General features: G+C 35.6%; 2 protein-coding genes across 3 annotated transcripts; both read left to right on the forward strand.

The window, feature by feature from the left end:
• Positions 1–4,121: 4,121 nt before the first annotated feature.
• Positions 4,122–10,741, forward strand: LOC137716803 (agamous-like MADS-box protein AGL12). Of its 2 annotated transcripts, none has more exons than XM_068456178.2 (7): positions 4,122–4,536; positions 4,743–4,830; positions 7,399–7,460; positions 8,261–8,360; positions 8,455–8,496; positions 9,755–9,796; positions 10,438–10,741. In XM_068456178.2, the coding sequence occupies exons 1-7, from the start codon at positions 4,355–4,357 to the stop codon at positions 10,528–10,530; spliced, it is 609 nt and encodes a 202-aa protein (XP_068312279.2). In that variant the 5' UTR covers positions 4,122–4,354; the 3' UTR covers positions 10,531–10,741. The 2 variants fall into 2 exon arrangements, with proteins under 2 accessions (XP_068312279.2, XP_088554388.1); XM_088698262.1 differs by having other exon boundaries at positions 4,127–4,536; positions 8,255–8,360.
• Positions 10,742–11,574: 833 nt separating this feature from the next.
• On the forward strand, positions 11,575–21,027 carry LOC137718218 (suppressor of mec-8 and unc-52 protein homolog 1). Its single transcript, XM_088698577.1, has 16 exons — positions 11,575–11,834; positions 12,251–12,461; positions 13,815–13,967; positions 14,351–14,399; positions 14,943–15,026; positions 15,779–15,882; positions 16,181–16,267; positions 16,361–16,414; positions 16,884–16,979; positions 17,966–18,093; positions 18,472–18,598; positions 18,689–18,748; positions 18,884–18,991; positions 19,181–19,281; positions 19,671–19,722; positions 20,677–21,027. Exons 1-16 carry the CDS (start codon positions 11,806–11,808, stop codon positions 20,773–20,775), a joined length of 1,542 nt encoding a protein of 513 aa, XP_088554703.1. The 5' UTR covers positions 11,575–11,805; the 3' UTR covers positions 20,776–21,027.
• The last annotated feature ends 1,257 nt before the right edge of the window (positions 21,028–22,284 follow it).

A 22,284-nucleotide genomic window follows, 5' to 3' on the forward strand; every position in this document is an offset into this window, starting at 1 on the left:
TTGTCTTTTTAACCCAAAATTCCAGGTGTCCTCAGATACAAGCTTAGCACTGTTGGAAGTGTGTGATATTTTCAGACATTTCACGTATTAAACTCATTTAGTTTAATCAAAAGGCAAGTATTATTGTTTAAATCCGTCTTATTATATGTCATACGCCAAACAATAAGTCCACGGTTAGGAGAAAGTCTAAAAAGTATAATCAAAATTAGGAATTTGAGTTGCATGAGTGGCTTGATCTATTTTGTGTTTAGGGTCAAGAATAGTAGGAGAAAAGAGAGAGAATGAGCCATCAACAAATTTCCACAGATCATGACTTACAAGAAAGAGCTTAAGCCGACGAAGCCAAAAAAGATAGTTGGAATCGGTTAATTTGAGGAAGTGAGTAATATTTGGGATTTATAGGCGAAGAGGACGACACAGACATGCAGAAGCTATTGTTTGAGGAATGATTGACTTTAACAAGGAAGACACAGTGTACGGTCTAGTAGTATTCCTCTTCGCATGTAAATAAGAGATCTTAGTGTAGATAATACATTTAGGATTTTGGAAATAATAGGAAAGTCTAAAATACATATACGATGTAGAAATTGTAATTCTCACTGCTACTAGTGTGTAACTGTGTACAACATAGATAATTATAAAATAAGAATCTACAACTTATACACATTAAGGGGTAAAGCTTCTAGAATCATTCTTAAATTAACCTGTCTTCTCTAACATAAAATCTAGCCAAAAGAGCTAAACAGTTGATATTCACGACTTTGATTTTTACAGATATATAAACTTTTATGTTTATCCAATTTTGTGATAGAAGTATGAACTTATAAATAGCTGAGTTACTGTGACATCCCACATCATTCAGGGGAGTGATCCTTAAATGTATATTCCCATCCCTACCTAGCACGAGGCCTTTTGGGAGCTCACTGGCTTCGGGTTTCGTAGGAACTCCGAAGTTAAGCGAGGAGGGGGCTAGAGCAATCCCATGATGGGTGACCCACTGGGAAGTTGCTCGTGAGTTACCAAAAACAAAACCGTGAGGGAATGGTAAGCCTAAAGCGGACAATATCGTGCTACAGTAGTGGAGTCGGGCCCGGGACGTGGTCCCGCCCGGGCCAGGATGTGACAATTGGTATCAGAGCCTAACCCTGGTCGTGGTGTGCCGACGAGGACATCGGGCCCCTAAGGGGGGTGGATTGTGACATCCCACATCACCCAGGGGAGTGATCCTTAAATGTATATTCTCATCCCTACCTAGCACGAGGCCTTTTGGGAGCTCACTGGCTTCGGGTTTCGTAGGAACTCCGAAGTTAAGCGAGGAGGGGGCTAGAGCAATCCCATGATGGGTGACCCACTGGGAAGTTGCTCGTGAGTTACCAAAAACAAAACCATTTGGGAATGGTAAGCCCAAAGAGAACAATATCGTGCTACAGTAGTGGAGTCGGGCCCGGGACGTGGTCCCGCCCGGGGCGGGATGTGACAGTTACTCCCTATATTTTCAATTAGTTTTATGATGGAACTTCAACTTTCTTCATGATATTAAAGTCAGGTTGCCCTACCCCCACATATGAAGCTCAACGACCACAGTTCAAATGAAACTCCAGAACACTTCATTTATGTTGTCCATATGTGAGAGGGCGTATTGAAATTTCACCACACGTGAGAGATGTTGAAATGTCCTACATTGACCGTATCAATGAGAAAAAAAGAGTTTAAATATCCTAACCCCACTCCAACTAACACCGATGCCTTTTGTGATAAAACTCCATACCTGACGGATTGTGTAGGTGGTAATTACCAAGTTGGGGACAATATCGGTATTGTTGGAGTGTGCTTTTAGCCCGTCTCTTTGATAATTCTACATGGTATCAGAGCTAGTGAATGGGCTTGTACTGTATTGCCATGTGATGGGTGGGTCCCCTTGGGCCTGCGCGATGATGGTTGGTTCCTTGGCCCCACGTGTAGGGTGAGTCTCCTTGACTCCACGTGGTTGTCGATGTGTGGATCTCCCACGTGTAACCCATTAATTGGGTCTCACGTAAGAGGGTGTGTTGAAATGTCCCACATCGACCGTATCAATGACAAAAAAAGAGTTTAAATATTCTAACCCCACTCCAACTAACATCGAGATCTTTTGTGATAAAATCTCACACCTGATGAATTGTGCAGATGATAATTATCAAGTTGGGAGCAATATAGTGTTGTTGGAGTAGACCTTTAGCCCGCCTCTCTGATAATTCTACCAAAGAGCGTGGCGTGTTGAAAATTCGCTACACATTGCTTTCCCGCATCTTTCCATCTCTTTTCTCACCTTAGGCTCTAGCTGTCATAATATTTCAACTTGAAAATAACAGATCATAGAGCACGAGACGGACCGTACGTCCATGCGACTGTTTAAGGTTTCACCTGTATTCTTTTTCAAGCATTTCAAGCTAAGGCCGAAAATGATGATGGAATCTTGGCTTACTGGTTCATACGAATGGCACAAAGGTTTAGTTAATTGGAAAATTAAAAAGAAACTGTTTGTGCATAATGGCATTTGTTTAGAGTCTTATACTTTTGAACTTTTGAAACCTAATAAGTGGCTAGGTGAGTGTGTTAGCAAAAGATTTCTGGAATCAAGCTTTACACTGCAAAAGAACAATATGCATCCACGCGGCGGCTTTGTAAGCCACTTCATGCAGCCTATTTGATCGCAGATGTCAAAGAGAAATCTCTTTTGTATTGTATTAAACGTGAGGGATTTGACAGGATTATTCTTGGCTTCTAAGCTAAGATGAAGAAAAATAATAACAACTGAATTCTTTGAAATTAAAAATAACTTCTAGGGAGACAGTGGAGAAAGCTGACCTGACGTTTGGAGTGTTTTTTTTTTTTCAAAAAAAAAAATTTGATGGAAAAAGTAAAATGTTTAAGGGATTTTTACAATACCCCATATAATGAAATATTTCGATATAACGATTAAAATACTTAGAACATAAAATATTTCAAGGCACTCCAATTTTTAAAGGATAATGCCATGTATTCACACACCGTTTTTTATTTTTCACACTCTTGTTAGTTTGTGTTCATTCTTCATTCATCTTCTTCACTTTATTTGATCTGATGATTGCAATGAAGAGGAGTGTGAGAGAAAAAAAATAAGTGTATGAAAGAAAAAAAATGAATATTTGAATAGCAATCATTTTTTTAACTGTATAATAAGCTTGGAAGGCTTTAAACCATGCAAAGGTTTGTCACAAAAACAAAGGCAAATGGGTGAAGAGAAGGCCGAAGGGATGTGGAAAAAGAAGAGGCAAAAGCTAACAACCCAACATGGGCAGCTCATTGGATCATTAGAGAGATTGATGGGCATCACATGATAAAATAAAAAATAAAAAAATAAAACAAAACAAAAGCTTACAAATTGCATGCTGACTAGACTTCAACTGTCCCACAAATACACTTTTCCTTCAGCTGAGAGACTGTTGAATGGTCATTGGTCACCGAGGATACCAAATCTAGTGCTGCAATGGCCATCCAATGAGCGTGACATACTATATTTCACCTTTTTAATAGAGAGTGATTCTAGAATTTAGAGAATTGGATGATTTAGTATTTGACATGTTTGCAGAAGTTAGTGATTTAGAGTACACATAAGTTCTTGGTTTACAAAACAACGAGATGAACCAAGTAATTCTAATCTAACCCTAAAAGTTAACGGAATTCTTAGATGAATTCACCTAATTAGTGAACACGCTAATTAATGTAGGAATAATCAGTTTTACTTTAGTAATTAAAGATCCAGTTTCTGAGTAACGTGATCCAATAAATGTAAGTAGCGAGAGACTTTATTAGTTTGCGTTTTACATATAAGTAGTAGAGAGCTTGTAGAGAGAAGTTTGAATTATGCTGAATTCACGTACTATATATTATAAGGTAATAACTAAATTAACCATGGATAAACAATGTGGGGTAATGTGATTAACTTTGTGAAATGGGGGGATTGAAATTCCGTTGGAGACAGAGAGCATGATAGAATAAAAAGAGATGATTATGTGAAAGGTTAACCTAATTAAATGATAAACAAAGCTAAGTGATTTGTGAAAGTAGGTGCGCATTATTCTTAATCATCGGTTGAAGATATAGATTGGAATCCACGTGATGTTATATAAAGCACTAAGCTCTTGATATTTAGAGGCAAACCGTACGTCAGTTCTAAGTTCCGAGAGAGGAGGATTGCAACAACCTCGAAGCTAGTTCAAACTAGTGGGAGGTTGTCTGCAGAGGAAATTAAACAGCCACCAAATTTTTGTATCAGCCATATATATACTCATACATATATACAGTTCAACTTTTGATATATCGATTGGTCGATATGGCTCGCGGAAAGGTTCAGATGAAGAGGATCGAGAACCCGGTGCACAGGCAAGTTACTTTCTGCAAGCGCCGGGCAGGGCTCCTGAAGAAGGCTAAGGAGCTGTCTGTGTTGTGTGATGCTGAGATTGGAGTTTTCATTTTCTCCTCCCAAGGAAAGCTCTTTGAACTAGCCACCAAAGGGTCTCAAGCTCTCTCTACCTTTTTCTGTACAATAATAATGTATCTGTATAATGTTTAGCAGATAGTTTCAAACGCCCTATAATTAAGTGGTGTGCATGTACTCTTACAAAAAATTAATAGAATTGGAACTAATATTGTATTAATTTTAAGAAATCTAGCTTTTAGATTAACTCTGATTGATATTGCTTTGTTTTTTATTATGGCAGAAGCATGCAAGGGCTTATTGAGAGGTACATGAAGATGAAGCCCACCCGAGCACCTCAGACAGAGCAAACCATGGAAACACAAACTCTGGTACAATACCTCTTGCTGTTTAATTTGTCGCTTATTTTCCAATTTATGTCATTTATTTGTTTCATCAATGATTTCTCATATTTATTTTTATCAAAAAATAATTCTCATGTTATATACACATAGTTCTAAGGAAAACACACACACACGAAATTATTGTGCCATTCATTATTATTCCTAAAGCTAGTGCAGCATCAGATGCTGGTTATGAATGATTCTTACAAGATTACAAAAATTAATTAAATACACAACATACACGCTTAGCTAGAAAAATAAAAGAAAAACAAACAAACAAAATAGCACATATATACATGATAATGTTCCTCAAATCACAACTTCTTTTTGAAAGACCGAACAATATCAGACACCTAATTGCAGTAATCTTGAATATACAAATAAATACAAACTAAATACACACACACACACACATATATATATATATATATGCGAGTACAGTAAACTCAAGTGTTAACTAGTATTTTAATACATAGCTAACCACTCATGTTCATGTATGCATGCATATATGACATTACGTATGAATACATATTTCTAATTGGATAATGCTTGTGTTCCTTCGTGGGGAAACCTACTTATTTCTTCACTTTTAATTAATATAAGTAATAGAAATTTCATAATTGCAATCGTTCTTACTCTTTACACTACAAGAATTGTAAGTACTATAGGCAATTTTATTGGCATCTTAAACATTATTAGGGGCATTTATCGTAGATTTTCGCCTCCAAAAAGAAGGAGTGGCGAATAACATAATCGCCTCTAAAAGTAGCGTCACTAATACTATTTCCGCACCTAATCATGATTATTTCCGCTCCTACTGTTTTGCTGGCAATTAAGCAATAGAGACATTTAAATCTGCCCCTATTGTATTATTATAATATTATTAATAATATTAACAAATATTACAATTGAATGCTATAAATAAATAATTGGACCTGTTTTAATTGAAAAACGTTTTCATTCTCCGTAAATGATACTATTAATAGGTTTCTTTCCTGTTAAATTTTTTGGTTCAAATATAATACATCATCTGGGATCAATACCATCAAAAGTAGAATCAAAATTTACTCTTCATTCAAAACTCTTTAGATATACAAGATTAAACTTCGATCGATAGTTACCAAATAAAAACAAAACTTCGATCGACACATGATGGATAAATACAAATAAAAATCAGAAAGTAGTACATAAGGGACTATAGCAAAACTTATATCTAAGGAAAACTAATGAAAAAAGCTTGAAAACTTTCTTATATCTAATCAACACCTGGTCTTTTGACTCCCAACAACAAAATGATGCGTCTTCCATGATCAATTTCTACAAATACACCAAAATGATGCAACTTCCATGATCCATTCTTTGATCTATTTCTGGGTAACAACATTTTCACACAAACAAGAAAAACAAAATCATATAAACAGATAAAATTAATGCAATGTAATGAAAACAATGTTTGAGTAGACCTCACATGAAAAGAAACGAGGATAAACATCTACCCATCGCACTACGAATAGCATACAAAACCTGCAAAACAAACAGAAAAATCAAACCTAATACATCCAATCTGGATTCATGATTCGTCATTTAATGTTTACATAAATAAAACAGAAAAGATAAATAAAGAACACAACCAAGAGATTTATAACCAATTTCACTTCAAATTCTTCACACCCCGTCAATTATACCTGCTAAATAGCAGATCGAGACAAAAAAAATTTAATCAAACGATACTGAAAGGTAGCAATATTAAGAAGCAATGGAGAAGGAAATAAGAGAAAAAATATCTCGGAAAGAAAGAGAGAGCAGGACAAGAAATATGAAGGAAAAGGGAGATGGGGAAGTTTGTGCCGTGAAAGGAGGAGAAAATAGGGGAGATTGATGTGCGGTTATCAGAGAAATAGGGTTTTGATAATTTCTTTAATTTATTACGTTAAGGAAATACACAAAATAATTAAATATAAGTGTATAAATATTCACATCCGCTCCTAATGGAAATTATTAAATTTGGAAAATATATGTTGAATTTAGAAATGTATATTAAATTAAAAATATATATATTAGAGGCTTACTTATCCTCCTCTAATATCTAAATTTTAATAGAGGCATTTTTTTACGCATCTAAAAGTAGTAATAGAGGCAAATATTTATTTCTGCTCCTAATGAAGATTAATAGAGGCAAATCACCATATCCGCATCTAATCTAATGCCCCTAATAGTTACAATTTTTTTAGTGTTATCATCATTTAAAGATTTGAACGATTGTAATTATGAAGTTCTTATGGTAAAAAAATACGTTAATCATAAGTGGGGGACAAATAGGTTTTTTTCATGAGTGAAGTAAGTATTATCCTTTGTAATTAATTAATTATATTTCTTACTTTATGTTAACTTTCATCTCATCTATTAGGGAAAGAGAAATGAAACCCTACATGGTGCATCTACGATAATTACAATCCTTTTGATTGACTTAGGGCATATTTACATGGATGCCATCTACGATTTTTTTCTTCTTCCTTCTAAACCTAATTTGAATTCCCTTATTGTATTGGTATATAGGATGCGAAAAAGGAGATTAACTTGATGAAACAGGAGATTGAAATACTACAAAAAGGTCTCAGGTATTACAAAGTAAAATTATATTATCCTATTTATTACCATGACATCAATATATATAGAACTTATATTTGCATGTGATTGTATCCATATATACTTCTAACAATTATATATGACAATAATATATATAGAGCTAAATCCATGTAATATAAAAAAAAAAATATGAAGGGGTAGGGGGAAAATTTGAAACTATTACATTAATTTAGAGAAGAAAAAGTTTTGAACCTGGAACGCTTGTGTAGAAACCCAACAACCTATCCACTTAGATATTAGACACATGTATAGTCTTCTAATTACCAGAATACAATCAAATATCTCGTAAATTTCAATGTACCAAATTGTAATTATGACCCTTATATAAAGCACTCCATTTCTTGAACTATATCGAATAGGTTTTTTGGAGTACGGTTAAATCTAGCGAAGTCAAAAGTCTAGTTATTTTGCCACTCAGTATTATGGTCTAGTGGTATTCCTCTTTGCTTAGGAGTGAGAGGTCTTAGATTCGAATCTCGTGGATGGCGAATTTGATACCAAATTAGGCTGCCCATTGTATAGCTTAGCCGAACTCCCCCTCCCCCTATTGTAAAAATATCAATATTCTCACAAAAAGTCTAGTTATTTTACCAAAAAAAGCAAAAAAGGCCTGTAGTTTAAATTAATTTAACTCAAAGATTATGAATTGAAGAAGTAAACTTTCAAACATATCATACGTAGTAACATGTTAATTAGGTATGATTAGTTTGGTAATGGTTGTAATTTTGGTTTTAAGGGAATTGGATTACATATGAAAACATTATAGGTATAGGTATATGTTTGATGGAGGTGCTGGGACAATGACTCTGGATGAATTACAAGTGCTTGAAAAACATCTTGAAACGTGGATTTATCATGTCCGCTCGGCAAAGGTATCGTTTTTATCCATCACTTACATTATTATTATTATTTATCACAATCCATAAATTACATCTAAGCAACAGTTAATTCATGTTATGTGTGCAGATGGACATTTTGTTCCAAGAGATCCAGCTGTTGAGGAACTCGGTAAGTTTGCTCTTCAAAGTCCCTACTTACTTTTGATGAGATCATGCATTGGTATTGTATTGTATATAGAGGTGTGATATCCACACACCCCATTTTACTTCTCACATACCTTTTGGATTTTCTACCGTCGGATCTGATGAATTGAAGAATATCAACGGACATAAATTATCAAGGGGTGTGTGAGAAGTAAAATGAGGTGTGTGAATAGCACACCCCTTGTATATAATGCTGGAGATGTTAGTACATACATCAACTTCATTAGATAAGATCCATCAATGTTCCAAAACAGTTTGGCACAATAGTTTTTTTCCATTATTTTTGCTAAGTTTTTAATATTATATCAATGAGAAGGGGAGCGAGCGGGGGTGCAATTGGAGATGTCTACCATAGTAGTTTATAAGTTTAATTGGATCGACACTGTGATTTATGTTATTAGATTATAGCTCTCTGTTTAAATAGGAAAATAATAATCACACTGTTTAATCATATTCGTTGGTTTTGCTTGGTTGATTCAATTCAGTTATTATAAATAAGGAGTTGCATAGGAGAAGAAAAATGATGCGTGGTTGTCATTTCTCTTTGAATAAGTAGAAGATGTTAGAGAGGATTTCAAAAAAATCAACTCCAATTATGCTCCTATCACCTCCTAAGATAGGATACCGCTAAGAGCTCCTAAATATGAGGGAGAAAATGAGCTCCTAGTGGTTTCATGTAATTAAATGCTCCACGTTTCAGTGTTATTATTCATAAATAATTAAATTCATATCGACTCATATTCATTATGACTTTCTAAATTATGGAGTAAAACTTTTTTAGAGAGTTTCAAAAATAATTCTTCTCTCTTTTTAGTAAATTGAGCTATAAAAAATAGAGAACATGACTGGAGTTGCTCTCAAATCCCTATATCTAACGTTTTAGAGTGTATTATTTATTTTCACTAATGTTGCCTAACTCCCTTGGTACTTGAAAATCACTGGTCCAAATGCAACACCAAATTTTTTTTTGGAAGAGAGCTCTTCATGGCCTCCAAAGTTTTTGGCACTACAACTTGACTTCATTTGTATTTTGTTACTTCATGAAGAACAAAGCTAGGAATCATTATCCTATCCATCAAATGTCACTTGAGTGGGCACATTCATGGCCCTTATAAAATTTCAACTTTTAATTTTGGATAATTGATTGAAATTTTATGTTTATTGATAATATTGTTGCCTTGCTTTTTTTAATCTTCTCAAATAATTAAATTGATATTTTGAAGGAAGGAATTCTGGCAGCTGCAAATAAGTATCTTCAAGATAAGGTAATCAACATTCTTATTAAAGTTTATGGTAAATTGCAGCTATTATCGCTAATTATTAGCAAATTTTCAATTTGTCCGCCAATTCAATTTGTTGAAATTTGATCATCTGCCAATTACCCTTTTTTGGCAAGATTTATGGGTAAAAAGACCCCATATATTGTATATACTTAGCTAACTTTTTAACTGAAGTTCTATGTTTAATTTAGAACGAAATAAAAGAGTCTGATTAAGTAAATACATTGCGGGTGGTTATTTTTCCCCAAAATAATAATAATAAAAAAATTCAGACTTTGACGTTAAGACCAAAGTGACAAAGTGTTAAATGATTGGGTATAAATTCAAAGCGTAATGTTAGGGAGACTAAACTTGCAGATAAATTTGTAAATTAAATGATGTTTTACCAATAAAAATGATCACGTTTATCAGCACTTAAGTAATAATCTAATCATCAACTTTCATATCATTTAGTTTACAAATTTATCTATAAATTTATTCTCTCTGCATTACTCAAATTCAAAATACCAATCGAGGGGCCAAGGCTAGATATAATTAAAGCACTATTGTTACAATTACTTTTGTAAAAGTACGAAGTTTTACTTTCTAACTCATTGATCTTAAATATATTTATTTATTTTATGCAGATTGAAGTGAACACTGGAGCTAATGACTTTATGCCAATAGCAACTGACAACACATATCCACTAACCATACCAAATGATATATATGAGTTTTAGAGAAGTAACTATGCTTTATATAATGGTTTAGTATTCTTATTGCCAAGTGTGTGGTGTGGTTTAAAAATTTTCATAAATAAATGTTACTAAGAATCATCCAGCTATCTATGGCTGACAATATTGCATGCATATTGTTGTATTGTACAATATGGTATTGCTATTGAAGTGCATTGTAAGGTAATTTAATGATATGCATAATATTATGGTGTGATTTGTTATTGAGTCATCACTCTTTATTGAATGTATTTTATTTTGTGTTAATTAAATTTTACTGTCACATTATGGCTTGGGGAGGACCACTTTCCGACCCTGCTCCACCACCGTAGCAGATTATTGTCCGCTTTGGGTCCCGACCACGCCCTCACGGTTTTGTTTCTGGGAACTCACACGAGAACTTCTCAGTGGGTCACCCATCATGGAAATGCTCTCGCGCGAACTCGCTTAACTTCAGAGTTCCGATGAATTCTGAAGCTAGTGAGCTCCCAAAATGCCTCGTGCTAGGTAGGGATGGGAATATACATTTAAGGATCACTCCCCTGGACGATGTGAGATGTCACATTTACCCTCTAAGTTTGGTGGTAATTTTGAGACTAATAGTCACAAGGTTTCAGAATTAGCATTTTACACATGAAAAGTTTATTGATCATTATGTCGACAAATTGACCGCTAGGTCTGCTGTTAAATGGATGATGTAGAAGTTGTGATCAATCACAAAATGGCTCGATAATTAACCAACAAAGTGTATTTATACGGAACGTGGTATACAATCTTGCTTAATTCCAGTTAATAATGGTGATTCTTAATAGATAACAACTTTAATAACAATAACTTTTCAGTACTTTGTGCAAAATGAAAACAAAAAAAAAATGAAATTTTTTTAAAACGTGCATGATAAAGAAAAAGTCTCTCACTTACACAATACATTACAACAATATCTTGAAAATCATAATAAAAAACAATTAACAAGACATTTTTTAAGTGCGTTTAGCGCCCGTGATTAAAAAACCCTCGCCCTCAAGTGTCTAAAAAGACATTTATGTCCATGTCCCTGTCAATTAACATAAATTAATTTTGGGGCCTAAACACAAATACAAAAACTGTGTTTTACACTTTACTCCATCTCCCTCTCCCCTTCCCTTCCCCCCGCCTTCTTGAAGCAGCCCTCACCCGCCCGAACTACACCAGTTTCTTTACCCCACCCGGCTTTCGCTTTCTTCTTCTTCTTCCCAGACGGCACTGCAAACCCTACTTCCCCACTGAAACTTCGTCGGCGAGATGTCCACCTTAGAAATTGAAGCTCGAGAGTACGTTTTCTTCTCAAATTGCTCCATTTTTTATTCTTTTTCTTCTCTTTAACATTGTATTGCACACACATAAATCCTATGTTTATGTTTTTCTAGGGCTCAATATTCAAACTCTAGTGTTATTTTCTGGGCTGACAAATGGGGGAGTAGAGCAGACCAGGGTTAAGTTAGGTTAAACTGGGTTCTGTTTTTTTTGTTTTTTTTGTTTTTTGGTTATCATTGGATTCTGTTTGTTTCAAAGCAAAACAATGTCTGGAAAATTCTGGGAAATTTTACATTTTTTCGGATATGTTGGCTTTCGGTAACAGGGGTAGAGACATGTCTGCTAAAGATTTAGTGAGACTACAACGTTGTGCTGTTTGAGTGTACTAGAAAATTCGATGTCGTAAATCTGGTTTGTTTTTCTCCCTTTTCAGTGTCATCAAGATTGTGCTTCAATTTTGCAAAGAGAATTCTTTGCACCAAACGTTTCAAACATTGCAGAGTGAGTGCCAGGTATCTTTGAACACTGTCGACAGCGTTGAGACATTTGTTTCTGACATAAATAGTGGAAGGTGGGATGCAATTTTGCCTCAAGTGGCTCAACTTAAGCTTCCCAGGAACAAATTGGAGGATTTGTACGAGCAGGTGTGTAACAGCACTTACCTTTTTATATGTATATTTCAAGCCTGGTTTTAGTCCTTTCACTTTCCGATGTTTACACAACTGTTCAACTTTTGCTGCTGTGACGTATGAACTATGTCGCTTTGCATATTCTTCAACTTAGAAGCTCAGTCATGGTATATAATGCTTGATATCGGTGTTATTTCTTTAGAATATGATTCATATGGGGCTAGTCTTTTTTGTCTGTGTGTGTGTATATACTTTCTATTATGCATTATGGTTTATGAGGGTGAGCCTTGGCCAATGGAATGGTTGCTCATTTGTGACCAAAAGGTTGCTCCTTTGTCACCAAAATGTCACAGGTTTGAGTCATGGAAACAGCCTCTTTGCAAAGCAAAGGTAAGGTTGCGTACGATAGACGTTCCTCCCCCGACCCTCGGAAAGCGAGGAGCCTTGTTGGCTTGGGGTCGCCTTCATATACATTATGTTTTATGTCTGATATGTCAATACTCTATGAGAGAACTTCTCCTTGTAGGATGCATAATATTGCTACCGAGTTTAGAGTGATCAAAGGCTCAAAGTGTAGGATATAAGCGACAATGTACATTTTGTTTAGTTGTAGAAAAAAGAGAGTATATTTCTGATATAGGAAAGTGTTTCAAGTGTCACATCCCATGGATAAAGGCATATTAGTGAGGAACTAGTTATGACTCATTTGAGAGGAGAAAGTACCTTAAGGTATTGTGAAGTCAGCAATAGAATTGTATTGATAGTGTAGGGTGGAAACATATTCTGTTTAATTTGAAATATTGAATATGAAAATTGTCCCAACAAAAACTTGTGCACGCATAGAAACATACCAGACCAAGCCATTGTCTAGATGCTCAAATAGCATTGTCAAGTTCTTATTTCTAGAACCCTTTGCATGACAGATGGATCAGATCAGTAGTGATGTAAGACGAGCCAACAATTTTAAAATTTGGGGACAAGTAGCGTCTAATTCTGTTGGTTATAAACAGATTCATTGTCATGAGAATGAATGACACTAGGGGAATTCAGATCATTTTCCATAAACCAAAGTTGTGTTTGTACTTGTTTTATTTGTTCATAGTGGGGTTGATACTTTTTCCCCCTATATCAGTGCCGTCTTTGTACTTCCGACATGTGGATTTTTCAGTTGGTGTTAATATGGGTTGCAGAGTTGTGTCTTCTTTAGCCCTAAATGTTAGTATGATCGCTGTGATACCTCCGCCAGGTTCAGCTTGCTACTTTGCTTTACTTCTGTGAATGTTAATTTGAATGGACTGACAATGAAGTAATTTTTGTATGTTTTCTTCTGCTCATGGTATGATCTTTCCTTTCCTATGAATCGTGTAGATTGTACTGGAAATGATTGAACTTCGAGAATTGGATACTGCTCGTGCTATCTTAAGACAGACTCAGGTAATGGGTGTAGTGAAGCAAGAACAACCCGAAAGATTCTTGCGACTTGAGCACCTCCTTGTCAGAACATATTTTGATCCAAACGAGGTATGAAAATAGCTTTGGTATAATCATTTGACTCATTAGTTACTGTATTATTGGTCATAGTAAGAAAAAATTTCTACTTTTCTTTCTTTATTGCGGTCTACTATGGTAATTTGTGCCATGAATTCCTGCCAAAAACATGTTAGTCAGTTGAAGGTTCCCAAACACCTGATGGTCCCAAAAACCTGAAGATCACAAACACCTGAAGGTCTCAAACAACATTCAGCACTCCAGAACTAATGATGCACCACATTATTGGTCTCTGTAATGCCATCAAATTAGATTATTTGCTTCTAGCTCATTCCACTGTCTTGGAGTATGTTGTGCTTTCACTTCAATCAGTATGATGCTTTATCAGAAACTTAAAGGTTTGTTATCTATAACAGGCTTATCAAGAGTCAACCAAAGAAAAGCGGCGTGCTCAAATTGCTCAAGGTTTAACTCCATCTACCTTCTATAATTGAACTTTTTATTATTTCCAGTAGGTTTTTAATTTCAATGAACACATCAGGTATTCTCTTCTCTATCATTAGAGATAAAATTTATCACTGAAGGAACATAATTACCAGAAGAAAAAAAAACTGCACAATTTGGATTGGCTTCAATCTTCAGATAACAGTTCAATTCATGGTTTGGGGAGAAAAAGTTTGATATGCTTGCCGTCTGAAGACTTTTAGGAACTGAAATATGCTCTTATGGTCATACAATGGCATAATGCATGAGAAAAGCAAAGATTTCTTGTTACTGAATTTTCTGTTCAACATTTCCTTTGATTTATTTTTTATCGTTCCTGTTTATAGATTTAGACCAGGCCCTAGGTGTGGAGAGTTTAAATGTGAGATACAGTCAGAGGTGTCAGACTTTGAAATCTGACAAAAAATGTAGATAGCAAAGGAAAAAATCTTAGTAGTTGTTGAATTTTATTCTTTGAAATTTCTGTTGTCTTTGACGACTTCTATTTTCTTTTGAATTTCTCAGCACTTGCTGCGGAAGTTACTGTGGTGCCACCATCAAGATTGACGGCTTTAATTGGTCAGGCTCTAAAGTGGCAGCAGCACCAAGGTGAACTTTTGGCATCTGTTATTTTGTTTTTGGTTATTTGGTATGAGGTTCCCTTTGAAAATTATTCTCTTGTGGATATGTTGCTTACCATTCATTTGTCCTTTACTATTTTTCCCTCCCTCCCTTCTATTTTCTTCCTTTCCATAGATGGGTACTTTTTATTTGTTATAGATACCCTTTATGGCTGTAAAATTCATATTCACTTTTATGCATGGTGAATTTTTAGTGCTACTGAAACCGAGTTTTATCTGTCCACAAGAAGTTTTCTCCGTATATGTTAGGTGAGGAAACAGAGATTTTTGTTGTTGATCTAGGTTCGGCATTTTGCCATTCCATGGAATAGAAATCCCAGCTGCATGAATCAGATGGAATCCCGCGTATATATCCATGTAATATATACGTGTGGGATGGTACTTTCTCAATATTACATTCCTTAGAAGTATGGAATAGAAATTCCAGCCTCCCATCTGTACTTCTATTCCACCTAGTCAAAGGAGTTGATTCCAGTTAGTTCCATAACTCTATTTCCATTCCAAGCTAACTAAACATCCAATTTTGACGGAAAGGGAAACAAATTCCTATTCCTACTGCCAAACAAACGAGGCTTAAGCTATCAGTCTTCTATTGGAGCAGTGGACTTCTGGTTCACTTCGTTTGGTTCTTTCTCTATCAATATATTCTAACTAGATTCCCTTTTTAATAACAGGAGCGGTCACTTATGTGGTTAAGTTTTTTTATTTTTTATTATCCAGGATTGCTTCCCCCAGGAACACAGTTTGACTTATTTCGAGGAACTGCTGCTATGAAACAAGATGTGGATGACTTGTATCCAACAACTCTTTCACACACAATAAAGGCAAGGATTTTATATGTAGCTATATATCATTTTGATACATTGTTCAGTATCCTTTATTGGTTTTAGGGTTCAGGGTTCTTAATGCTGGATACTGAACTTCGTTTTAAATCAGAATTTAGGAACTGAGACTACAGTAACATCAATCTTCCGTGGTAGTTCTTTTAGCCATGCATTGGCCTATGAAGAAATTTAAATAGATTACAAAAATCTTACTAATGTATATAAAGTAGTGGCCTGATTATTTGGAACAATTTCTTTCTGAATTTCTGATCTGTTTTTGGTGGTGTTTTTGCTGCAGTTTGGGACAAAAAGTCATGCAGAATGTGCCCGGTTCTCACCAGATGGGCAGTTTCTTGTCTCTTGCTCGGTTGATGGATTTATTGAGGTATATATGATTAAGGTGCTTTTGTTAACATGAAATTATTTGGTGTAATTTGAATGCCTTTTTTTTTCTTTCTAATGCTTGTGTCACTTCTAGGTGTGGGATTACTTAAGTGGGAAACTCAAGAAGGATCTCCAGTACCAGGCTGATGTGAGCATTTATTTTCTTTTCGGAGTCTTATGCATTCTACAACAATAATATATATATATATATATATATAAATAACCTGGGCACTGACCTGCTTGTCATGTCCTTATGACAAACATAAAAATATATTTTTCATTGCAATGGTATGGTTCATTAATTGTAAAGTTGGACCATTTTGACATATCATTGGTTCTGAACAAGAAACATGCTATTGGAAGTGGGGATAATGTTGTGTTTTTTACCCTCTAAAAAATTCTGGATGAATGCAATTGGGAACTGGCCTGCTTGTCGTGTCCTTTTACACACATGCATGCCTACACACATGGACCGTCACTCAATTGTTTTTTTTTTTTTTTTGCAACTTGGATTTAGTTGTTAATGTTCTGCACCTTGTATGACGACATTTTATTGTATCAGTCATCTAAGTGGACTGTTTTCTTCTGCATTTTCTGATGTGCTGTCAATATTGCAGGAAACTTTCATGATGCACGACGATGCTGTCCTCTGTCTTGAATTTAGCCGAGATTCAGAGATGATTGCATCTGGGTCACAAGATGGAAAGATCAAAGTAAATTATGCTCATGTTTTCTTGGATGCAGGAGTCCTTTTCTTGTTTTTACTACTAGAAGTCTAGAAGTTAAATTCGCATACATTTTTCTTATGTTTTTTTCCCCCATTAGAAACCATCGTATGACCATATATATCTCCAAATAATCAGAGAGTCCTTCAATCTCTACCTGAAATTTACTCCCACACCCGTCTGCAAATACTGTTCACAGTCCAAACCCCTGCCCTCTAGTACTTATTGGAGCAAATCTTGCCATCTGAATATGGGGACAGCTGCTCTATTGATTTTAAAACTGATGTTAGTTCGAGGTAGTTACCTTTCTATCAGAGAGTCCTTCATATGATTCTCCCACTGCTTTGTAACCATTCATTACTGTGTAACCTTATTTTCACATGTCAGCGGCCAATTTGGTGTGAATATGACACTTTTAGGAGTTCCGGAAATCGTAGTGAGTGACAAATGGAGTTTCTGATGTCGCATTCTGGCTCTAATTATAGTTCTATTAGTAGATCTCCGAGTTGTAGGTTAAAGTGCATTATTATGTCGTTGCTAGGAAAGATTGATCAACCGCCAAACATTTGTTTACTTGATTCTTCTCTTGTTATGATCACATGTTGGTATTTGTATGGGGTGTTTGTGGAGTGTTAGCTCATGTCAAACAAATGTTCTGTTTGTTTTGTGAATATATTTGGGTGTGGTTCCCTTAGGTCAGATTTTATTGTATATGATGACATAACTCATGCTTGTTTTTGTTGAGGTTTCGAAGTATGCTTCCTTTTTCTTGTTCAAGATAAGGCTTAAGTTCAGTAATTATGATTTGGCATCTTACTTGAAGCTACAAGATAGTTAGCAGTATTTTATTGTAATTTTTTTTTGTTCCTGTCCATATTGCTATTTAGCATGTGTTGATTAAATTCAATTTTGATATGTTGTACAATTTTATTGAATTTGTTTCTGATCTTAATTTATCTAAATTCTTCTTACAGGTTTGGCGTATTAGGACTGGGCAGTGCTTGCGCCGTCTTGAACGTGCACATTCACGGGGTGTGACCAGTGTTTCCTTCTCTCGGGATGGAAGCCAGTTACTTAGTACATCATTTGACAGCACTGCAAAGTATTTTTTCACATCTCTTGTTGGATATGTTTCCTAGATTGGTACATTAGTTATTACTTTATATGTCAAACATTTACTCTTATCACTGATATTGTTTCTTCAACTTCAAGTTTTGACTGTTCCTACGTTTTCATTATCAAGACATCCATTTAAGTGTATTAGTTATGTAACAGTTATGCATCACTCATTGTAACATGCATCTTCTTGGTTTTTACATTTATGTTTTGGTTACTATGATTTAATGTAAAAAAGTGCATTATTGGCTCCCACAGGCACCTCCTTTTTTCGTTTATATATATATATATATAGGAAACCTTTTATTTATTTATTTATTTTCTTTGCTATTATTTTAAAGACGTCTGTTTATGACTGATGCAGAATCCATGGCCTAAAATCTGGGAAGATGTTGAAAGAATTTCGTGGGCATACATCTTATGTAAATGATGGAATCTTTACTAGTGATGGAGCTCGTGTAATTACTGCATCTAGCGATTGCACAGTCAAGGTAAGTTTCTCGTGATATTTATTTGTATCTCATTGACGCTGCTGTTGTGCAACGCGTATCCATTTTCTGAGGCGTAAATGTTTTTTTTAGGTATGGGATTTGAAGACTACTGACTGTCTACAGACATTCAAGCCACCTCCTCCTTTAAGGGTATTCCTTTTTATTACTTTAATTAATATTTTATATATCCTGAGCTAGAGGAACCTAGCTATATTTCCTTTGAAATATTGCCTTTTCTTTTATTGTTTCGGTGTCTAATTTGTGGGTTTTTGTTTTAACTTTTAGGGAGGTGATGCTTCTGTGAATTCTGTTCATCTTTACCCAAAAAATACTGATCACATCATTGTATGTAATAAGACGTCATCTATTTATGTCATGACACTTCAAGGACAGGTATATATTTTTCACTTGAACAGAACTTAGTTTTTACATATTTTTGTTCAACATGTTGCAATGTATTTAGCAATCCATTTCTTAAAGTTTGCTTGGATATTTCATGTTTTAAAGCCAAAATCTTTTGTTTCATTGTTAAATGGTTGTGAATTTATTATTATTGAGCTTTGTCTGATTATTATGGCTTAGGTTGTGAAGAGCTTTTCATCTGGTAAAAAAGAAGGCGGAGATTTTTTGTCAGCTTGTGTGTCACCAAAAGGGGAATGGATTTACTGTGTTGGTGAAGACAGGTAAATAAAATGTCAAATTTTCATCATGCTCATATTTCACTTGGTTATGTTAGTATACATTCTTAATATGCATGTTTCCGTGTCTGTTATGTGTGTAATCTTGCCAAGTTCAAAAGATCTCTTATACACTATGCGGTGTTTATCCTCATCTTCAAGAGAACTATTCTGTTTTCGTAACATCATTGGATGGATGAAGTTTTTCTTTTCTAAAATGGCATCTCAGAGATGCTTTGGCCTCCTCACTACAGTCAGAGCCATTATGTGTTATTTATTTTTCCACCAACGGGTACCTGCCAGTTGGAACAGTTAAACTACAAAGACCGTGCTACCTGCTTTGTTCTTTTGATCATCAGCATGAGGATGCTTACCAATACTTCATCTATGTGCAGGAATATGTACTGTTTCAGTCACCAATCTGGTAATTTAGAGCATCTAATGAAGGTATGTATTTTGTTGATAAAGATTGAGTTGGTACTGAATTAGGGCTTTATAATGCTATACCTGTTGCATATCTGAAATCAAAATAAATATTGACAATTTTGTTAGTTGTGGTATTTATCTTGGTGGAGATTGAGATGGTACGGAACAAGGGCTTTAGAACGTAAATACTTGTTGCACATCTGGAATCACAGCAATCAAGATCTAGTGATGATTTTGAAAAGACAACTGACATGATCTAGTGATGATTTGTCCTTGGTTGAGTTAAATTGGTGTTTTCAAACCTTCATTGAGACATGGATCTTCTAGTATTTCTAACCAGTTTTGGTTGCTTCACTGATCGAGATCTGATCGCTCAAAGTGTTGCAAACGTCTTATTAGATTCCTTCTGCATGGCATGAAACCCTATATTCCAAGGTGTACATTGATTAAGTTGCTGATTAAGTTGCATACCTTTTTACAAATAAGGTGTGAAGGAGAAATTGAGTGTATGTTCGCTTCGATAAATATCAGTTCACTAGTTGATGACCCTTTCTATGACCGTCTCATTTAAAAGACTAATAGAGGTATCTGGTGACATCTTTGTTATATATACCTGTAAGCATACATGACATCTTTCTGAAGGTCTATTCTTCCTAAATATTTCAATTTTAAGATGGTCTGTTTTGATCCCTGAATGGCTCACACGTTAAAAGGAGTGATAGGATAATTGCAATTCTTGCCACATTCTAATTCCAGCTATTCTGGTCACGAGACCTGCACGATTCACATCCGTAGGTGTGTGCATGTGTGGACGTCTGGGATTGCACTGTTGATTGTTTGCCAAGATCTGACTGCACATGGACAACACTCTCTATTATGTGTTTACAAAATGCTCTTTTGATGGTGGTTTGATTAAAACTAAAATTGCATACATGAATGCCGAAGAGTTATAAAGTTCTCTCTTGTGATATGCAGGTCCACGAAAAGGAGGTAATTGGCATCAGCCATCATCCTCACAGGAATATTGTCGCTACATACGGCGAAGACTGCACACTGAAGTTATGGAAGCCTTGAAGCTCTGTTGACCTGTATGTATTGTATGTAATTTTGTTGCTGGGTGAAGTTTGGATGTTGAGATGCATATTTGGGTGGTATTTGAGAAACGGAATGTGGGCTGCATTGTATGCAAGTGTGGTGTCTGCAAAAACTCACTAAGACGTAGAGCCGATTAGGGCATTGGATTCGAACGTTTACCTCGTCGATCAATCATGCTTGGAGATATTGTATAGCTTTTTACTAAGCAATGTCAGTAATTTTGATTCATAACGTGTACCTCTAGATTCTCTGCGCAACTGTCATTGATTCAACGCAGAGGGAGCTTGAGCTGCCGCTTCTTCATATTGTTCTTCAGCTTAAATTAGAGACAGAGTGAGAGATCGTGATTCATGAGAGGACGGAGGGCGGAGTGGCCCAGAGAGAGTGAGAGGGCGGAAGGCAGAATCGCAGTGGCGGAGTGGCAGAGGTTAGAGGGCGGGGAGAGAGAATAGGGCAGAGTGAGTCGGCAGAGTAAGAGGGAATAAACTATAAACTCTCTCAGTATCTCAGATAGGGGTTTGAAAATTAAGAAATTAACCCTCTTTAATGGGTGATTAAGGGTTTCGTGGGTTCATCCAAAATCAACAGGTTGCTAACGGATTCTCTCGTTATGACTCCAGCCCTTTAAGGCTTCACTTGTTAATTGAAATTTTGTGAGCAAATTGAGTCGCCTTAACGGCTTAGGTTCATTTTGCGAGCATATGTAAAATGCTCAAATATGAAGGAAAATCACCACCCGTTAATTAATCCAGCCAATTAAGTCTTCGTCCGTTAATTGAAATTTTGCGAGCAAATTGAGTCGTGTTAATTTACCAGCTCTATTCCTAGATTGGAAGCTTGGTTTAGGTTAAAGTATAGATGGATAGTAACGTGAGTTGTAGTAGGGGAACAACAAAGTTCATGTTGACCGTGCAGTCAAATGACATACATGAAGAAAGAAACGTCAACTTTATTCTCCCCAAGAGAATCAAATTTTTTTTCTTTGTTTCTTGGGACAAAGGTCAAAGCACATAGGAATGCAGCCCTGCCCTGCCCTGCCCTGCATGCATAACCACCAACTGTCCCACAACAAACTTGGAGTTAGGAGTTGCATGGGAACCTGCCAACCTCTGAATCCGCTTTCAACACCACCAATCGATCAGCTCTCCTTTCCTCTCTCTTTTAAGACTCACACAAAGAGCTTAGTTGTGAAAATATTTAATCTAGTGCGGAAACACTCGAAATACCGGATACCCTAGAGCACTCCAAAAAAAAAAAAAATCCAACTTAATTCCAAGTTTCTATGAAAAACAAAAAATAAGAAAAGAGGATCTTCGCCAAATCCTCCAATCACATTCGTTCATTGTACATCATGTGGCCAATTTTGGTCAAGTACTGTTTATATTCAATTTTAAATAAAAAAATTTACAGTGATTTTTTACCGCACAAACGGATGTGATTGGATGATCCCCATAATCCTCACAAAGAGGATCCGTGAGGATCCTAGTA

The sequence above is a fragment of the Pyrus communis genome, chromosome 8 (genome assembly GCF_041283825.1).
Source record: "Pyrus communis isolate YQ-2024b chromosome 8, ASM4128382v1, whole genome shotgun sequence".
Taxonomy (NCBI): Eukaryota; Viridiplantae; Streptophyta; class Magnoliopsida; order Rosales; family Rosaceae; genus Pyrus; species Pyrus communis.

Coding starts and splice junctions, on each gene's coding strand:
- LOC137716803 (XM_088698262.1), top strand. CDS start 4,355: ATGGCTCGCGGAAAGGTTCAGATGAAGAGGATCGAGAACCCGGTGCAC. Junction 4,537..4,742: donor TTTGAACTAGCCACCAAAGG/GTCTCAAGCTCT, acceptor TTATTATGGCAG/AAGCATGCAAGGGCTTATTG. Junction 8,361..8,454: donor ATCATGTCCGCTCGGCAAAG/GTATCGTTTTTA, acceptor TTATGTGTGCAG/ATGGACATTTTGTTCCAAGA.
- LOC137718218 (XM_088698577.1), top strand. CDS start 11,806: ATGTCCACCTTAGAAATTGAAGCTCGAGA. Junction 18,094..18,471: donor TCATTTGACAGCACTGCAAA/GTATTTTTTCAC, acceptor TGACTGATGCAG/AATCCATGGCCTAAAATCTG. Junction 18,992..19,180: donor TCATGACACTTCAAGGACAG/GTATATATTTTT, acceptor ATTATGGCTTAG/GTTGTGAAGAGCTTTTCATC.